The 15,317-nt window shown below is 35.6% G+C and overlaps 1 protein-coding gene and 1 long non-coding RNA gene across 4 annotated transcripts in view; one reads left to right on the top strand and one right to left on the bottom strand.

Moving 5' to 3' along the window:
* Nucleotides 1-8,009, bottom strand: part of LOC107219496 (nucleoredoxin) — a 72,918-nt gene extending 64,909 nt beyond the window's left edge. For all 3 annotated transcript variants that reach the window (XM_015657735.2, XM_046731385.1, XM_046731384.1), the window contains exon 1: nucleotides 7,564-8,009. In XM_015657735.2, coding sequence (XP_015513221.2) covers nucleotides 7,564-7,971 — 408 coding nt within the window. In that variant the 5' untranslated portion in view covers nucleotides 7,972-8,009. The remainder of the gene's footprint in view (nucleotides 1-7,563) is intronic.
* On the top strand, nucleotides 5,375-14,937 carry LOC124292889. The gene is made up of 3 exons (XR_006902837.1): nucleotides 5,375-5,498; nucleotides 13,626-13,719; nucleotides 14,747-14,937. It is a non-coding gene; the product is annotated as an uncharacterized LOC124292889 (long non-coding RNA).
* The last annotated feature ends 380 nt before the right edge of the window (nucleotides 14,938-15,317 follow it).

Raw genomic sequence — 15,317 nt, 5'->3', positions numbered from 1 at the left:
TTCATGCCTCCGGCAAACATATTTATTGAGCCGTGAAGCAGCGTGCTAAATGCCATGCAACTACAAACAACATTCGTTGACATTAAAATTTATTTTATATTGTTTACAATTCCGCATGAAACTATGAACGTAATATCTATTGTCAATTGTTGAAAGCTCACTTTTCATTATCATTCGTTATCATTTCTGATAACAATGAGACAACGATAAGGTGAATGGATAATTTTCGGTGGCATTATTCCAACGATTAACATTATGTGTTACGTGGGGATGAGACGTGTACTGAGCAGTGGTGATTAATGACACCGGCTCACAAAAAAAAAAAATAAATAAAAAAGTGGTCTGTACATTTGAACAGACCCACCTAACTTTATGTATTTTCACGCGCTGAATCCGAATCTGAGGTCCGTTTGGTCCGTAAAAAAATGGAAAAAACTGAAGTTTTGGTGATAAAACAGATTTCTAAATATAGATCATATAAGTTTTAGATGTGATTCCATCCGCTGAGTATAAATCTAAAGTTTATTTTGCCTGTAGGCCCTTAAAAATATAAATAAATTGCAAAAACTCCCTAAAAATTGCTATAAATTGTATTTACATATTTAAAAAATTGATTAAACATGATTAAATTTATTTCTCACATATAATTGTGATGCCCTAAATCCAAATAAAAAATCTGTCAATGCGAGTCAGTCAGAAATTTACCAAAAATCGTTCAAAAAAGCATAGAAAGATAAGGTAAGGAACGAGCTTTATCGATATCAAGGGAAGTAGAATGTCAACATGATGGCAGATTTTTGCTGGACGCTGAAGAGAGAAGTAACGAAGGACAATAAAGAACGAAAGAGAAACCCATTGCGTAGGTCATTTCAAGACAAAAGAGTTCGACACAAACGGAGAACAGCTTAAAATCGATAAAGCTCGTTCCTTACCTCATCTTTCTATGCTTTTTTGAACGATTTTTGGTAAATTTCTGACTGATTCGCATTAACAGATTTTTTATTTGGATTTAGGGCATCACAATTATATGTGAGAAATAAATTTAATCATGTTTAATCAATTTTTTTATTACTGTAAATACAATTTATAGCAATTTTTAGGGATTTTTGGCAATTTATTTATATTTTTAAGGGCCTACAGGCAAAATAAACTTTAGATTCATACTCAGCGGATGGAATCACATGTAAAACTTATATGATTTATATTTAGATATTTTTTTTATCACCAAAACTGCAGTTTTTTCCATTTTTTACGGTTTTTTGCACTTTTCTCAAAATTTTGAGGGTGTACGGACCAAATGCACCCTAGATTCGGATTCAGCGCGTCAAAATACATAAAGATAGGTGGGTCTGTTCAAATGTACAGACCGCTTTTTTTTTCGTGAGCCGGTGTAATCATAGCTGCTCCCACGTAACGACAATGAATAAAATTTAAAAACTAACAAAACCTACCTTTCGATAAGCCGATAATGTGGATACGAGTTGTCTTGGTCCTATAGTGGACGGTGAGAGTTCTTTAAATGGTTGAGACCAATTTATTCAAATAATATAGAATGGGTGATCGGTCAAAATAAATGGTTAAAATAAATTAATGTGGTAAAAGTTAAGATGTATTCTTCAAACAATTCGGATATAAAAATCAACGATGAGAAATAAATGGTTTAAAATCAAACGAAAAAATATATAACTATTAAAGTGTGTGAATTTAAACATAGATAACGTTGACGGACGAATTTATGTTCAAATACAGAGAAGTTGCAGAAATAGTTAAATACAACCGTTTACGCTGTTTTGTAAGTTTTGTATTATGGTGATTAAAGATGTTATTTCTACATAATTGGTACCAGGAACATCTGTGCTGATCGATTATTAATTCTACAGTTCGTCAGTTATTATAATACTGTATGTCTCTGTTGAGATTAAAAGTAACTTGTATTTAATTAAATTAAATAAATGAAATAAACTAAACAAATTAACCAGTATAATTAAATTAGTTAAATTCAACTGTTTTCACCTTTTTGAAAGTATTGTATTATGATGATTAAAAATGTTATTAACACAGAATTGGTACCAAGAACATCTATGCTGAATGATTGTTAATTCTACAGTTGGTCAGTTGTTATAATATTGTATCTCACTGTTTGGATTAAAAGTAAATTATATTTATACTTGCAATGAAACCACCAATTCTTGTACATTAAATCGTTATTACGGGATGAGATGAAAACAAGAGAGTTGCTTTCGAAATATCCAAAAGGATATTACTTGTAGCTATGCACCAATACTACGTTAAAGTGGTCAAAGAATAACATGCATTGCTTTGTAATTTACTATAAAGTTTAACACTACCCAGTTCTAATGAATCGGGGCAGAACTTGATTTGATTTCGGAAATTGAAATAATCACAAAGTATTTATTTGCAAAATGATGAGAATTAGTACAAAACAAAAAAGTTGAAACGAAGGTGATAGTGAGTCTTTTTCAAATAACAGTATAAACCAAAACGCTCGATGTTAACGTATTAGCACGGGACTTAGGCCGGTCACAACTAAGATTTTCCAACATTACTCTGCTTGGGAAGGACAAGTCCGGATTGACGTCCACGCACCTCACGAATCGACAGACGGAAGTCACGGCTTCTTGGTCTTGAGGGTCCAAGAGCCCGCCGTTGCAACTTTGTGTATTAATGCGCGCGTTAATTAGCCAATGAGGTGAAAGATTAACCCGAAGCTAGACCTTTGGGTCAGCTCTTTCTGCTGGAACGCCACCTGGGTAATCCAATGGTTCTCAGTCTTCTTACTTACATAATTAAAATATTGACAAAAGATATCTTAATGTAACTTTCACACATACATTCATACTGTATACTAATTACTCTATTTTCAAATGGCGCTTCTGGTGTAAGTGGTATGTCCTAATTATTGATGAAAAATACGTCTTAACAAACGACAGATTTTCAGCTTGAGCTACTGGTACGTAGCTCAGGGTTTTTTCACTCAGTTCATGGTGCTCGCTATTTGATCATTTGCGTCGTATAATATTGGGGACTACTATCTATTTCTACGTAATTTTTACTAAGAGGGGCGGAACTGGTTTTTATAAGAATGAAAATATTTGCGTGAGACCATGCAACGTGAGAAATTATTCTAAATAAAATGAAATTTTGAAAAAGGTAGGCGGGGGCGTAACAATGAAATACGTTGCGGCTGAATATAATTTAAACTAAATATCAACTGTGAATTTTTTGAGTGATAAAGTGATAACTCTTTCAATACGCATGAAATTCAGGAAGACGAAGAGAAATTTTCGGCCTGCTGTTATAAAACGTCCATTAGCAGAAGGAGATCAATAATTTTCAATGGCAACCTCGCGAGTTTGTCACAAATACTTTTGATAGTGACGTCACGAACATCGCAGGGGTCAGATTCCCCTTCACTATTCTAAGGGGATAACGAACCCATAAAAAGAATTTCACCGAAGAGGGGTAGGTTTACTCTGATTTTTTATCTATTTCCTGGTTCACGGCGAGAAATGCGATCGTTACACAGAGGGAAGGAAATTCTTGAACCAACAAAATAAATTTTGTCGGAGTCTATTCGTTTCAAATTAGTATCGTTTGTTCCCAATTCGATAACTTCAATTCAACAATTTTGATTCAGTTAGTTTGTCAAAATGATTTAGCCAAGAGAATCCCTTGATTTTACAAAAGCCTTTGTTGTCACGATCAAGTAAAATATTGATTTGAGTAAACCTTTTGATGTGTTTCTGAAATTCAGTCTACTAAACATCATTTCATTTGAAATTTACGTATTGTTCCTCCATGTCGCATGTCCGCTGACAGAAACCATTAGATACTTCAAATGAAATAACTACATAAATGTAGCCAGCAAAAAATTTACATAAATTCAATGCCATATTTTATTGATCTAACCGAAGCTTATTTGGGGTAACTTTTTAAATGAATTGCACTAATTTTTTTACGCGGTAAAAGAATCACTATTTGCTTTGAAACAAGTAGCGATTATATTCAGCAGAAACGTCCGTATATCAGTGCTTTAAACAGGCACTAGGTGGTGAACTTTCTCGCTATGGAAGTAGCTTCAGAGATAGTTATAAAACCGCGTAATTGGCTCTAGAAAGTCGGATACGAATGACGTAAGATAAATTTGTCGTCAAGCCTGTTACAAACTAAGATAACATAATACTATTATAAATAAATAAATAAATTATGAATCCTCAAAATTCATATTGATATAAATAAATATAAGCTATTGACACATGTTCAATTTATATTTCAGCAAATGCAACAATAAGTTTTTCGGTTTTACTCATTATATATCGGGTAAGTCCGCAAAATTATGAGTAAACAGAATTATAAACGACGTGATACAAAGAATTCGTTTGAACTCGTCACTCGACAGGAAATATATTAAAACATGCTCTATTTGTTAGGTACAAAAATTTAATATTTTTGAAACAAAACGATTACGGTGCGTTCAATCAAACTTGTAGTCTTTCCAATCACACATTTTCTTCATACAAAATGTACATTATTGCAAGGAACCCACGCCGTGTTATCTTGAATAAATTGACACCATGATCATTCAAAGGCTTGATTCAGTTTTTATATTGAGTTTGTACAAGTATTTCCTGTGACAAAAGTATTTTGTTGAATTAAGTAAGTATTGTGTTCGCTGCATTTGACTATAGCATTTAGTTGAATCAAACGAATATCACTTGGCTTAAATAATCCTTTCCCTTCGCGTACGTGAAAAAGAGGATATTCTTTATTCGTCAAGATTACATGAAGTACAATTTTCGCTCTTTCAAAAACCAATCACTTGTCAAAAGGTTCACTCTTGGCGTTTTTTTAAAAAGCATCTCCCAAAGCTGATAAATAGTTACCAACTGTAAATCCACCATTCGCTATTTTTAGATTAATTGTGACAGAATAATGACTTAATTTTCTTGTTTCATCGATGACATGTGTAATAAATATAACTAAAAAAAAAAAAATACAACTCAAAACTAGGAAACAGAAATTCGCACATATCAACCTTTTGCATAATATACCTATTGAAAAAAATCTCAAACCGGAGGTCCAATTCATGTCTCACAATTACAGTCAAACCACTAACGCTTCGCCCATGGTATATCTATAAAAAATTTAAAGCTCAGTTGAAACTTTTCCGCGGAATGAGCATCGGTCGCGCTAAGCGGTGACTTTGTTTTTTTTAAATCCATGCTGGCACAGCTCCAAATACCGAGGGTGCCGCACGTCGGAAAACATAACCTTACGTTAAGTTGGAGCTGCAAAGTGCAGAGAAGTCGAGGATCCTGCGCAGACGGAGCTAGCCGTGAACAGAAGCGCAGATAATGTCGGAGTGAGTCAGACATGTGATCCCGAGTTGGGTACTGTCTGATAAAATTGTACACGAAAATACGCGGCATAGTTTAGGAGGGTCCCGACGGAAATTGCCGTTGAACACACGGCGGACAGTAAGTACTACACTTTCGAGTATATCGTTTGTACGAAACAGTGTGCAGGCTAATTCTCGTGAACTATATTGAGACAATTGGGTAGCCCGCATTGTATAATTTTCGCTGTTTGGAGTTCTTTGTTCGAGTTAAGTGCATGCATTGCCGCTTACATGTCACTTGGTGAACGAAGATAAAAAGATTAACAGAATCAATTAACATTACGGAACGAAGGTTTAAAACGATGCGACGGAAGTTAGTCATGCCCATCTCGATTAAATAGCATCCCCTCGAGAGACTGGAAATCGAACAATCGTGGAGTTCAACAGATGACGCGAAATTATTAATAAATTTAGTTAGCACACACGTTATGCGGTGGTTTTTTCTTCTCAACGCTGAAAAAGTGCAGTATCATTTTTCGAGTGTTTACATAAATTGTCTGTGAAATGGATTTTCGATAATGACGTGGATTTTTTTTTTTTTTTTTTGTCGCGCACAAGTTCACATTATAGTTTGTAAAGTAAACACCATGTCTTGAAAAAACGTTGAGAACAAGATGTTTCCCGACTTTTACAAGTGCTGCAGAAACCAAAACGTGCGGTTTTTCTCTCTTCTTCACAATCAACAACAATTACGTGTTTCATTTTTTGTTTTATAAATTCTAAACATGATTTTTGTATTGTTTAAAATGTCGTGAAAAATTGCTGCTTGATTCACTAATGAAACTTCTGCAGATACTTAATTTTCCTAATTATAAAACATAACCAATGGAGATTGTCGATTTGTAATCATATAGACTGATGTAATTGGACTATGATTTTTTCAACGAGCTACAATAATGTATTTCAATCTTACAGGTTGAAGTTAGTTGAACTAAAATATTAAAACAACGATTAAAAAAAAAACAAAACAATATTTTTCAATTTTGAAATAAATTTGAAGGTGTTCTAACTTTCCCAGGACTTCCAAGTCGGTGGCAAACCAAATACGTTACTTCGCAACGTAACACGTAGAGTTAAAGCCACTTGCAACGGCAGGTGGCTCCCAAAAACCCCCAACTAATTAGGCGTGTATGCAAGATGGCGTGCAGGGGGCACTGCGTGACGAGTGTCCGTTACCGGAGAGGGGGAGGGGGTATGTTTTTATTTATTCTTCCTGTTGCAGGGACAGAATGATAGTACAGCGGCGTTTTAGGCCCGGTTAATTTACGTTCTAATGAATTAAACAGCCGGCATACAAACTTCGGGTTCCCGCATGTTTGCGGGCATTCTTCGTTGTCTCATTATCTGACCGTAAATCGTGTCGGCTATACACACGTGTCACGAATCGTTTCGGCAATTGATATGTTTACGGTAAATAGCGAGCTTGCGACGAGCGCCCGGCGTTACCTACCACTTATAATTAGTACAGAGACATTTGATTCTTTCAAAGCGATCATATCTCGGATCGACTTTCAATCGATTTGCTCAGAAATATTTTCTATGGAATCGATCTAGCACTAAAATCGATCCATTAAACCGTTAAAATTGGAATCGTAATTATAATTGGTTCGTAGGTATAAAATCAAAAAGGCGGGTGCGGGTTAAACTTCCGAATAGTCAAAAGTTCGAGGTTATCAATCTTATATACATATATGCGGATAATGCTTTTTTAATGCTTTTTTGAAGGTTGGTAACGTTCAGGGCTTTGGCCATTCGGAATTTTGACTATGCAGTGTTTCAACCGTTCGGAATGTAATCTATCCCATATTTCGACCATTCGGAGTTTTGGCTGTTTAGTGTTTTCACCGTTCGGAATTTTGACTATTCGGTGTTTTGACGATTCGGAATTTTGATTGTTCGGTGTTTCGACCCTTCGGAATTTTTAATATTTAGTGTTGTGACCGTGCGGAATTTGGATTATTCGCTGTTCTGACCATCGGGAATTTCAACACTTCAGTGTTTTGACTGTTCAGAATTAACACTATTCGGTATTTTAGCTATTCGGAATTTCGACTATTCGTCTTTTTGCCTATTATGAATTTCGCCCCGCACCCGGCCCTTTGCTTCGATCACGTCAGAATCGATTCAAGATCGGCGAGCCCTACCTTTCTTTCGTAGTCGTCGTTGGGCAACGCGAGCCACGGAAGCTCGGCCACGTGTCCCTGGAAGCTCTCCTGGAAGTCGATAACGTCGGCCACGTTGCTCCAAAGGACCACATGGATGACCTCGAACCTCTTCTTGGCGGTGTTGGTAGCGGCGTTAACAGAACCGTAAAGCTCGGTCAGCTGTCTGGTAAAGTCGTCACACGTCGCGCCCGGGTTTATGAAACTGAAGTAGACACCGATCGTCTCGCAGGCGGCCTCGCCTCCCTCGTTCACGAACACCTTCCCCACATCGCAGAGGGCCGAATCCGCCTGGTTGCATCGCACCAGCTGCCGGCCGAACACCCTTTGCTGCCAGTTCGTCGCCCCCGTGTTCGTCTCGCTGACGGCGCTGCCTGCGCACGTGGCCATCAAAATCTATGTCAACCGTACGGTGATCCGCGCACTACTGCCGCGGAGGTCCGGGTGAACTCGAGGCGTCGCGACGCCCGCGTCGTCTTGAGGGGTGGAACGCGCCGGAAGCTCGAGGGGAGAGGGACGCGACGTCGCGCTGACTCCCGTCGGGACGCCCGGCCTGCTCTGCCCTCGCGTCATTAAGTGTATCACGTTTTTCCACCTTATTTTCGTAATTTTTTTTAAAACATCCCCTATTCACAACCCCCGCCGCCTTTCTCCACTTGACAAAGTTCGTGTATCGACGCCGTCAATTCCTACTCCGCATTTTCAACCGCCGTCGATGCCACGGAGCTATTCACTTGGAAATCGAATGAACGGTAATTTCGGTCGAGGTAGAAGATTCGAATTTGAGAAGTTCCGAAAGCGCCTAATTCCGAATTATTTGCTGGCGATACTTGAAGTAGGGAAATCAAACATTTACGAAACAACAAAGTTTCGAATGGTTGGAAAGCTGACGACTCAAAGTTCCGAAATGCAATATTCCGAAAAATAAAGTTTCGACAGAGTAAAAAATTTCAAAAATTAAAATATACCCACGCAGCGTAATGTACTCAACGAGTCGGTGTAAAAACACAGAAAAACCGAAAATCAGAATGATCAAGATTCCAAATGTAAAAATATCGAAAATCCAGAATAAAGAAAGATCAAAGTGGTGAAATTTCACCAAGGCAGAAATTCGCAGAGCTGAAAATCTTCGATCATTCGGAATTTTTATGTTTCAGATTTAAAAATTTTCTTATTTTCGTACTTTCGGAATTTTTATGTTTCGTCAAAGTTTGATTTCTTTACTTTAAATTTATCCACAAAAAAAATCGGAATTTGGCGTTTTCGGAACTTTTTAAATCCGGAATTTAAACTTCAGTTATTCGTTGTGTATACTTAAGAGTAGACCGCTGAAAAAGTGGATGAATTTTAGGAACCTATTACTTACTATCAAGCAATTATGCGATTCGATCGAGTTTGTTTCGTTCAAGAGTATGGTAAACGAGCTCCGGTAACATGTTTTTGTTAACAGATCCAATTGATACGAAGCATTGTCACTGACTTTAACGTCAACTATTCAGTTAGCTGATGTGTTTTGTTGTGCAAGTACGATATCTAAAAAAAAACAGCTGAACCGAATTACTTTTAATTTAGAAACAGCATTTTCGATCCTCTTTGCCACTTCTTTCAAAACATTATCAGATTTTTTGTTAATTCAATTTAAACAATCGCAAAGTTTTTACAAATTATCGAATTTTAACTTTAACCGGTCGCCATTTTGTTCAGAAAGAAAGTAATCGGATCATGGCAAAGAGGGTCCAAGAATACGGACTCTCAATTTGAAGTAAATTGTTTGAACCGTTTTTGAGATATCGCGGGCACCATAAGACATGCGTTACTGAGCGAAATGATCGATATTATTTTCAACAATAATACCTTCCATCATTTTACTACAATAAAGAAATATGTAAATAAAATTTGATTCGTATAGTTTTGAATATAACAAACCCCCATTGAATTAATTAATTGATTCTTTCCATATTGATTCCCAAATTTTACTCAATGTTTCAGCCGTCCACCTCTATACCCCCTTGACATTGATTTCTACTAATCTTGATTGATTTCTACTAATCTTGATTGATTTCTAGCTCATCACGAGTTAATTTTCAGTATATCACGTGATTTCCAACTATGATATTTATTACTTCCTCGACTGAATACCTTTTGTGATAAACCTTGCGATTCAGGACGGTTCTCCCCCTGCTCCTTCGATTTACCAAAGCTTTGTTCTGCCGCCGTGAATCCTTATTCCGTATTTTCAGTCACCGTCGATACCAAATTTTAAGGGATCATGCTCATGTAACGGGTCGAAAAATAGATGATTTTCGTTAAAATACGCTAATCGGTCTGATTTTTTACGTCAAATCAAAGGACTCGTAAAAAATAGAAAATAAATTTGTAAACGTTTATTTTTATTTTTTTACAATTTTTTTAACGGTCGAAAGTGTCTTCGAAAAAAAGGAATCTTCAGGGTGTACACGGTTATGCTCGGAAATATTATCTGAAACTAAATTCGTAAAAATATTATTTATCAGTACGAAAGCCGCCATCTTGCTACGAAGATTTTTTTTATTAAAATTGACAAAATGGCGGTGGTTTGAAAAAAAGTATCGAATATAGTCTATTTTTTCAACAGTTTTTCGTTAGAAAAAATATGAAAATGTCAAAAAAAAAAGCTTTCATAGGAAGCTATAAAACTCATGCTTTGACAGTGTACATCGTTTTGAAAAACCACGTTTCAAGAAAACCATTGAAATAAATGTAAAGGTAAAAAAAACACGTTTAAAAACGTATTTTCTGTTCTCTATTCAGAGTACTTTGATTTTACATATAAAAAAAAATCAGACTAATTGACGTTTTGAATCATCGGACATAATCAGCTACTTTTCGACTCGTTACACTAGCAAGATCCCATAAATTTCAGATGGCCGTGACTCCGCAAGCCTTGAATTTCTGTAATTTTGATCAACGCAAAGTTAAAAAACCTACAATAATAAACGTAGTCGCTTGATGTAGGATACTTATGCACAGCTTGTATATTCAACGGTTGACAATGAGAGGGTATAATAAATATGCGATATAGTTGGTTGCTTTATTTTTAAGAGCGTATTTTCGGGGTATTTTGTGAAAGCACTGAATTCTTATTCAAGTTATGTGGCATTTATGCGGATCTAAATTGATATTCTAAATTAACAAAATTCAGATCGACTATGTAAAGATTTAAATATCCCAGCCTCAAACCAACAAAAAAGTATTCAAGTGTAATTGACTCTATTTTTACGTCACGTGGTGTCCGCATTCTTAGATTTACACCTGTCCTCGAAGAGATGAGCTCTCTCTCACAACGTGACGTATTTTCGTCTTTATAAATATCGTCTATATTGTGTACAATTTTGACACTGATAATGATTACATAATACTTTACTCACAAAACAACATTTAAATGAAGGCATAAGTTAAATAATCACTAAATCAGTATGAATTTCTATATTAAACCTTGTGAGATATCTTCGAAAAGGAAGTAACATTAATTTATGATTTCAACGGACGTATCGCCATTAATAACATCGACTGATCTACGCTACTGGTAACCAAAAGATAAACGATCATCATAGTGAAACCATTCAAAACATCTAAAATGACGAAACTTCATCGAAACATATAAAATTAAAATGAGAGAGTATTTAATCACTCAAATTAAAGAGATCTCGTACAATTTACGTAGATAAATTAAACTAAGAAATACGACTTATTTATACAATTTTTAACGAATAAAAGACGGTTGACATTTAAAATTTTACCTTATTCACCTTTTGACCCATAATTCATGTATTGTATGAGCGAATAAATGAACATACAATATGTTTTTCGGCTATTGCTATAAATTTGTGTAACAAAAATGAAAGGAATTGGGAGTGACACTGTTCAGAGGTTGTACTGTATTTTACGATGATGCGCTAATGAAGTAGATATGAAAGAATTCGAGAGTATATTTTTCGGTGAGCCTTTTTTTTGATTCTTTGAGAATAGAACCTCCAGAACTCACACCTCCAGATGGCTACGAAATAGTCCTTCAGATTTTTTGAAAATCCCTGTTCACTTTAGAAGTCCCTGCATTTTTGGAGAAGCGAGAACAGTCGTGACCAAAATTTTCGGAAACTCCACAATTCCAGAATACCCGAAATTTTAGATTACCCGACCCGAAAGTGATCTATTTTACCCGACACAACCCGACCTGAAGAACTTCAGTAGCCTTATAAAGTACGTTGTACCAAAAGTTTTCCACCGCGACAAAAGAGAAAAAAACTGCTTCCCACTACTTCTTCTGAATTTTCTGTGATACGTACCATTTCATTTGTTGCTGTGTCAAAGACAAAATAAACTCCAGAGAAGTGTTTATAAATTTTTGTTTTGAAAATAATCGATTCATTTTTGGGCTACTTAAAAAGCTGAAACAGAGTTACTTACAGCAATAGTAACATTATATGAATCAAATTTATTAAATTTCTTTAATAGTGAAAAAAGACATTTGATTGTTCGCCCAGGGTTTTTTGTGATCTACCAAATCATTTTTCATGTAGCTACGAATAATATGTTTCATACGCTATGCGGCCCTGCTAAATAAATGATGAAATAGCATTGAACACAGGCAACCGATTATACTCTTCGTCTGTGTCATCAGGGGCACAATTTTTCATGGGGTGACTTTGGCGAAATTTTGACAATACACCGATGGTTCTGTTTTTGTAAATATTAAAAAAGGTATAATCGACAATCCCTTCCTACAAGATTTCGAGATTATGGTAGTATTCGGCCAGAAAATTTTTCTTTTTATCTATAGTGATGAAAATGTACGCGTAAGGAATTTTTGGCGGAAGATTTTCTGCACACCGTTGCTAGAAATTCTTTGTCCATACACGCAACCTAAATCTAGCAAGAAGGAATTTTTGATGACATTTTTTTTAGTCGTTCCATAAGCGAAAACATCAATTCTATCAACATTTCTCCAAAGTCCCCCCCTTAACGAAAGATTGGTTGGCCAACTATCCATATTTTTCACTAATTTTATCTCAAGGTAGTCGTGTATTGTATATTGATTCAATTGTTATATTCATAAAGGCGTCAAAATCTTTTTGATTTTATAAAAATAGAGAATACGGAAATCATGAACCAAAGCTTAGATAATGATGCTTAGTTTCAAACCGCTTCATGAAACGGTTCGGAATATAATAAATTTGTTGTATTTCACTCTACGACGGCTCATTCTATTCAAGAAATTAATTTCGACAAATTTACTGAAGTGCTTTTTTTGATCACGATGGCATCGTTAAGTATTCAATATTATGAAATTGCACAGATATCAATCATGATCGACGAATGGCAATATTGAATATTGAACTGACTACTGAAAAAAAAAAGAATCTGTTTCACTGGATTTACAGAAAAAGTGCAGTTTTCTGCATAAACTAAGTGATCGTAGAGTGAAATCAAGAAAATTTACTTCATCATTATCAACCAATTTGAAAGAATGTGAAACGAAGCATCGATATCTAATCTTCCATTCATAATTCCAGTATACTCGTATACGACAAAAAAAAAATATTTCCAACGAAATCTTTGCATCTTACGAATATAATAATTTAGTCAATGGTCTAGGTACGACTATTTCTAACGATTTTTTGCCAACCAGCCTCCTCAATTTGTGCAGATCACAAAGCACAAGAAGATGTGGACATCCTTAAATAGCTGTGCGCATGCCGTTTCTCCTTTCCCAGTCCGCCCCACGTGTTCCGTCTGGTGCATAAAATATGCTGAATAAATAAACACGAGTAAATCATCCGCTACTTGCTTGCACATGTTCCCTCTGGATGTGGTAATAATTCGGGACAAACGCAGCGGCTCGTGATTCCCCATCTCTTATCGCGGTTATTAAGTTAGGTTAGGTATCGCGTTATTAAGTCTGTAGCATCTGTCGAATCTTGACGATCATAATTCGTAGTCCAGTCAATAGGAGCTTTAACCCTACAAAAGGTGGGTTAGAAATAATTTTGATATATGTTATTTAGTTTCGGGCCCCGACGAAAAATCAAAGTTTTCGACCGCGTGGCGGGAGGGGAGGTGAGGGGGAGGAACAGCGCAGTCCGCCATCTCGGATCAAAGGTATAGAAAATTGTTTTTTTTTTCCAAATTAATTCCTCAACGATTAACACTACGGCAAAAATGTTTAACACAAATTTAAAGAATACTAAATTCCCCACATTATTTGTTTTATCACTTTCTTTGTAAATCTAATGTGTAACAAATTATTTTGAAAAAATAAGTAGGTCGAAAACTTGGATTTTTCATCGGGGCTCGGAACTAAATAACGTACTTGAAAATCGAGTAATATTATTCTTGGATACGAAGGTCATAAACAAAAAACAGTTTTTTTGTGTTAACGTTTCAGCGCTAATTCCTCTCATGCATATTAGCACAAACATTCCTTCTTATTACCGAAACTTCTCACATTTAATTTTGTTATAACTAACGTTGTACATTATTTTAAAATTTTCTGTTCGTGACAGATGTTCTGAAATAAAATTGTTCTGAGGAGGGCCCCCATCCGGGCTGAAACGTTAACACAAAAAAAGTGTTTTTTGTTTATGACCTTCATATCCAAGAATAATATTACTCAACAATTCACCAAGGTCAAGAAAAATCGTCTTGGTACTTGAAAATCATTTGTATCCCACCTTTTATAGGACTGAAGCCACTGTTGACTGGTATTTAAATTTAAAAAATCGTGTTTTACCTGTATTCCATATATTATTAGTTAAAACAAAAATCCAAAATATAAAATTGATTGCAAATTTATCGGGGAACACGATCCCACCATTAGTTTACCGATATTTCAACGTGGAAACTTGGTAAATCGAATGGATCGGAAAAATTAGAAAATCAAATAGATAAAAAACGTATACTTCAAATTGACTCAAATTTTTAGGAAAGATTCTTTGAAATATGTACTTTCAGCTCACTGTACAATATTGTTACAAAATTTCCCGTGAAAAGATTAAATTGGATGATTTTTTGGAAGAATGTTCACGTTTCCGCCGCTATAACTCCGTTACACATCAGACTTACAAAAAAAGTGTTTTCACAAAAAATTGAGTCTTCTTCAAACGTGTATTATACATTTATGTGGTAGGATCAACCGTTGATGAATTATCTTGCAAGAACTAAGTTTTGGTACCCTCGATCCACGATGGCGCTGACCCCTTCCCCTACCTCCAATGTCAAAAACTTGGAACTTTCATCGGGGCCTGAAACTAAATAACATGTATCAAAATCATTTATACTCCACCTCTTGTAGAGCAAAAGTCTTTTCTAGTCCCTATTGTGACACTCCGGCCACGTGTGCATGCTTTGTAAAAGAAATATGGATATTGGATGTTTCAAAGTTAGCACAGTTTTAAGTGTATTTGGGATGGGTGAGTACTTGGGATAATTCCACTTCCGCTCTATAGCGAGAAGTTGGACACGTAAAGATAATACTGAACCTCCAATATTGGAAAATTGTACAGTGGATTGTAATTGGTAATCAACAATAAAACCTCCGCTGTCGAGTGGTTAGAGAATAAATAGTAATCCCGTTTTCGGTTTGCACCTGTTAGTCTTTACGAGGACCAACTGACGAATGATAATTTTGTATATATATATATATATATATATATATATATTCAACTTCCGGAACGACGTTTGTCGCGCTACATTTAATC

Source organism: Neodiprion lecontei, chromosome 2 (assembly GCF_021901455.1).
Source record: "Neodiprion lecontei isolate iyNeoLeco1 chromosome 2, iyNeoLeco1.1, whole genome shotgun sequence".
Lineage (NCBI taxonomy): Eukaryota > Metazoa > Arthropoda > Insecta > Hymenoptera > Diprionidae > Neodiprion > Neodiprion lecontei.
Note: the sequence above shows the minus strand (reverse complement) of the source record. Positions and strands in the feature narration are given on the sequence as shown.